The sequence below is a fragment of the Etheostoma cragini genome, chromosome 1 (genome assembly GCF_013103735.1).
Source record: "Etheostoma cragini isolate CJK2018 chromosome 1, CSU_Ecrag_1.0, whole genome shotgun sequence".
In the NCBI taxonomy this organism is placed as follows: domain Eukaryota; kingdom Metazoa; phylum Chordata; class Actinopteri; order Perciformes; family Percidae; genus Etheostoma; species Etheostoma cragini.
Genome location: NC_048407.1, coordinates 33,116,584 through 33,122,229, shown reverse-complemented (window position 1 = coordinate 33,122,229; position 5,646 = coordinate 33,116,584). Strand labels below are relative to the sequence as shown.

At 39.3% G+C, this 5,646-nt stretch overlaps 1 protein-coding gene across 1 annotated transcript in view; it reads right to left on the bottom strand.

Annotated features, from left to right (window-relative positions):
• The window catches only part of LOC117936763, an 18,956-nt gene extending 13,699 nt beyond the window's left edge, over nt 1–5,257 (bottom strand). The window contains exons 1-2 of the mRNA XM_034860168.1: nt 5,056–5,257; nt 437–639 (exon numbers count right to left, since the gene is read on the bottom strand). Of these exons, the coding sequence (XP_034716059.1) occupies nt 437–639; nt 5,056–5,178 (326 nt within the window). The 5' untranslated portion in view covers nt 5,179–5,257. The remainder of the gene's footprint in view (nt 1–436; nt 640–5,055) is intronic.
• Nucleotides 5,258–5,646: the final 389 nt, after the last annotated feature.

Sequence of the window (5,646 nt, the reverse complement as noted above, 5' to 3'; positions counted from 1 at the left end):
CCGATGTTTTCCCCCAATGTTTTTCTCCGATGTTTTCCCCCAATGTTTTCCTCCGATGTTTTCCCCCAATGTTTTTCTCCGATTCTTTTCCCCAATGTTTTTCTCCGATTCTTTTCCCCAATGTTTTTTTCCAATGTTTTTCCCCATTGTTTTTTTCCAAAGTTTTTCCCAATGTTTTTCTCCGATGTTTTTCCCAATTTTTTTTCCGATTTCTAATGTTTTTTCCTGATGTTTTTCTTCGATTTCTGATGTTTTTTCCTGATGTTTTTCTTCGATTTCTGATGTTTTTTCCTGATGATATATATATATATATATGATTTGATTGGAATTCCATTTCCTGCTTTTCTACATTTCCCCATGTTACACCTGTCACATCTTCTGTTCTAACTAGACTAGAATAAAACAGAAGAGTTGGGCTCCTGTGAGCTGGACTCACATCAGAGAAAAGGAGTTTTTCTTAGTGCGGATGGTTGCTGTTGTGTGCCTTTCGGACTGGCACCACCTGTGCTGGCCGGTGTTGTCCTGGTCCGTCTTCAGCACAATGGACTCGTCCAAGCCTGTGCACACCGAACTCTCACAGTTGAAACAAAATTGGTCTTCACAGATGCTTCTGCCATTCTGTCGGTGATAGAAGGTCACCTGCGGAGTTTGGGAGGATTTACAGCATTAATACCGTGTAGACATGTAAATAATGCACATGTTCAAGTGACATGGGAGCCATAAAAGCATTCAAATCATACATCTGTGGGGGTTGCTAACATATTTACAACAAGCACCATTTTACTCACAAATAATGCATTTGTCAATGTATTTAGTATTATTTACACTAACAACATATATATATATATATATATATATATATTAAAAGAACACCGTTTTCCAGAAGAACAACGCACCAAGTTTTATTATATTATATCACAATGCAGCACCTGCACCTGCTGACGTGTGTGGGAGCCGTTAACACCTTAAATACCTTGAATACCTGTTATTATGAATCCTACGTCTGTATTTTTCTCTCACTCTCGCTCTCTCACTCTCTCTCGCTCTCTCTCTCTCTCTCTCAATTCAAAGGGCCTTTAGTTTTAATAACAACGCTCTCAAAGCCTCAGACAACACACAACAAACAGCTATATGAACATCAACACAATATTAGGATGGATTTATAGTAATATACATTTTTTTGTATGTCAAATATAAACACAAATGTTACAAAGCAACGTGAATCAAAAAGTAAAATAAATTTTATTCTAATAAAAATGTAAAGACCTAGGAAAGGTTGACACTAGATATTATACAAACAGGACATTTAAAAGCATTCCTGTGAGAGCTTGGAGAGTATGAACAACAGTGTATATATACATATGTACATATATATATATATATATATATATATATATATATATATATATATATATATACATATGTACTGTTTATGCAGATGACCATCCACCAATAGCCAGGGCCTGCATGTTAAAATAAAGTTTGAATTGAATTGAATTGAGTTGAGTTAATTATTATTTTTTTAAATCTTTGTTCAGCTTCTTTTTTCTTTGCAGGTTGTAGAAATTCCACAAAGTTTTGTGAAGGCGAGTCACTCAGTGAACACTTAGATGGCAGTAAAAGATAAGAATGGTGTTTTTTAAGCTGGGGAGCACTCCCTGCGCGGTCACATTTTTCCTTTTCTTAGTATTTCTCTAAGGCGCTGCTGACACACCAGCCCAAAAATAGACAGTCTGGCGAGGCCGGTGACTCGAGTCTGTTTGGTGCGTTCAGTGCCGTCGTCAGACTTGCCCGTCTTTATTTTAGCTGATTCGACTTGGCGGGAAGTCGGACGCGATGACCGATCTGATTGGTGGAGTGCTAGGCCTTGACTATAGCGAATCAGTGAACTTATGTTACAACCCTTATTGTAAATGATGAGCGGGAAGAGCGGGACAAACGCCTCTCAAAATCTGACAAAAATCTTTCAAATTTACAGACAGTTTCAGCATCTGTGTGACGTATTTCTCGTTAAAAGGTTTTCAGAAACACTTTTTTTTAATATTTAATAAAACACGACATCGTATCCCGAATAAGACGCCATTATGGTTGGCTGTGAAATTCGGGAGAAGTCGGACCCACGTGATGCGTTCGTCATTTCCAGTTTTCATCTTTTGGCCAACCGTACAGATCAGCGCCACCTGCTGTTAAGGAGACATATCACGTCTACGTGTTCTGAGTACTCTGCTTCTTTGACCAACTCGGGGAGCCGACTGATCGGTGCGACTGCCTTTCCTGCCGATGGTCATCAGTCAGATTATTGTCAGAGCCTTTACAGTATTTACAGTATAACACAAAACGGGACATAGGTGTGAACACAGCTGGATTAGCACAGCTTTCATGCATTTCTTTCACATCGTCACATCTCCAGCAGTCAGATTCATTGTGTTCACTCGGGAGGAATCACTGCACACGGGGGGGCACTTTTAATGACACTTTGAACCTGTTTAGAAGCTAAAAATACATTTAAAACTTGCCCTGTTTAAGCCTGTTGGGTGCTAACTCTAGCAGGAGGATAACACGGTGTAGGCAGCACCGATTGGTTTAGTTTTTCACTCTACTGACAGACCTCCAAATATACAAACAGCAGAGCTACGTGTTGGAATCTGCCAGAATTCTCCTTTAAGACTGCGTGTGTGCGTCTTTGACATCTGTAAGTTGTATAATTTATGTTGTCAGTTCATTTAGGCCTGCTGTTGTATAGGTTTTATGGTTCTTGCAACTTTAAAATAAGGGGGCCATCCACATGGAGACGTTTTTTAATGCAAACCCACATTTTTTGCATCGTTTCGGCCGAATAAATCCTGTGAACGCACTTTTTTGAAACCTGGTCCCAGGGTGAAAAAAATTGAAAACTGCACCCTTGTGGTTGTAGGCTTAAATGAGCTGACAACAAAAATTAAACAACTTACAGATCTCAAGGATGCAAAGAGCTGGTAGTTCAATTAAAAAATCACAACTGAATCCACCTTCTTCCGATGGGATCAGGATAATCGTGTTTTTTTTTATCAAATACTGTAGATCACTACAGAGTTCTAAGTTGTGGAAATACCCAAAGGGCAGGTTTGATCCAGATCAAATGTGAGATCGGATTACATGCTCTAGTCTTAGCTCAGAATCCCTCTTTAATTTTTGAAAAACCCAGTTCCAAGATGTGATCTGACATCCTGGGCCCTGGGTAGATCCCCTGGTAGAGCATACATGCCCAAATTAAGAGCTTTATTCGTCGATGCAGCAACCGTGGGTTCGACTCTGACCTGCGGCCGTTGTTGTGTGTCATTCCCTCTCTCTCTCTCTCTCTCTCTCCCCTTACATGTCTGCAGCTGTCCTTTAAGCAACATGGTGGTCCAATGGTTAGAACTGTGGCCTCACAGCAAGAAGGTTCTGGGTTTGAATCCCTCTTTAGCTTTTTAAAAACCCATTCTGTTCTGTGTGTAGTTTGATTGTTCTCCCCATATTTGCGTGGGTTTTCTAATTCTAATTCATGTGCAATTATTGCATGATACACTTTGCTATATCTGACTTATGTGCATTGCCCTTCTACAATACTTTTATACTAACAGTATTTAAGATAAGATAAGATAATACTTTATTCATCCCACAGCGGGGAAATTCCTTAGTTACAGTAGCATTCTCAACAATAACAGCAAAAAAACAAACAAACAAGTAAACACAAGAAAGACAGGCAAACAATAGACAATGTGCAGAAGGTAGACTGAAGTAAAGTGGCGTCTAATAAAGGTTTGTAAAGTACAGTGCGGTTGCCATTGTACAAAAAACAATACTGCAGTGTAAGTAAGTGACTTTAAAATTAAAGTGAATATGTAATTAAAGTTATAAAGCAAAATTAGGTAACCATAATATAAGTTATATTCACCAGTGACCATGAATAACATGTAAAAATGTATTTATTTTATTTATTTATACCGCAGGAGATTGCACAAGGCATCGTCTATTGAAGTCTTATTTAATGTACAACAACTTTTTTGTATTTTACTGTAAGAACAGTACTTCTTGTTTTTGATCTTTGTGACCCCTCTTATCTGTGAAAGGTGCTGTATAAATAAAGTCTACTTACTTATTTGTTTATGCTTCTTGTACACTTATCTATCTCTGCTCTTGTCTTGGCTGTTGCAAAACACTATTTCCCCACTGTGGGACAAATAAAGGTTTTCTTATCTCATCCTATCATACAAGCCACCTTCACACACCAGTGGCCCAGCATCACGAGAACATTCAGGATTCAGTGTCTTGCCCAAGGACACTCCTACCTGGGACTGCATGGCCAGGGATTAAACCGCTGATCTGCCCATTGGACGGCCGCGCTACCACCTGAGCCACAGCCTCCTAATTCATCAAAAAGAGGAAAGTGTTTCCTGAGCCTTGAGCCCTCATGCTCAGCTGGTGCTGTTCTCAGACTCATCCAAGCAACACATAATATCATACATGATAGTATGGAGACACGAGAGAACCTGGGAACCTGAAGCAACAACTTCAAGCAACTCTGCATACATCTCCTGTAGCTACACCAAAGATGAGCTGTGTGCAGAACGCTGTAAACAATGAACATTTCACGATGATAGAACACACATCTTGCGAAGCAACCTGTTAGCCTGAGCATATCTCTCTGTCGTCATTCATTTCATCAGTGAAAAACGGCCAAGGTGTTTAATGTCCTTGCATGTCGTGAGAGGAAAAACTACAAATAATGCAGTAAAACCCAAAACATTTCTGTTTTTTAAATCTAGGTTTAAGACACATTTTTAATCACTGGCCCTTCTCTCTCTGTCTGTAATCTTGTCTATGATTCTGTATTTTTATTTTGACATGTCACTGTTCTTTTATACAGCACATTTGTGCTATTTTGTACAGCAATTTCCTGTCCTTTTTTATTTCTGACTATGACAATACTTTTTTGGCATTACAATTTATTTGTCAAAATCCTATGATTCCTTTTGATGTTGTATTTATTAATATATGATGTATATATGTAAATGTTTAAAGAAGATAGCATACCTTAAATGTCCCATCCAAATTACTTTTTGCAGGCATTAAACTAATGCTATCTCCGTACAAGTTGAGCGTTGAAGAAATCCCCACCAGTGCGAACAACAGCAGGACGACTACACCGGCCTCCATGGTGTCTTGCAGTCTGTTCGTGAAGAAGCTTGTTCAGTCAGTTTCAATCTCAGAGATGTGGGAGGCGGATCCCTTTGAATTCACCTAACAGGACTAACCAGATCTGTGGAACTGCAACAATTCATGATGCTTTTCAAAAGATGAGATGTTTTATGGTCCCATGGTATGAATATTTCACTTTATGAAGTTTTTTAACATCAGTAAGAGTTCCCCCAGCCTGCCTATGGCCCCCCAGTGGCTAGAAATGGTGATAGGTGTAAACCGAGCCCTGGGTATCCTGCTCTGTCTTTGAGAAAATGAAAGCTCAGATGGACCGATCTGGAATCAGACTGGCTCTAGTGGCATATTTCTGCACCAAGGCAGAATTTTGGGAAAGAGACTTCAGAAACTGTATTAGGGGACCACTAAGGTCTGTATAAAAGAGACTTCAGATACAGTATTAGGGGACCACTAAGGTCTATATAAAGA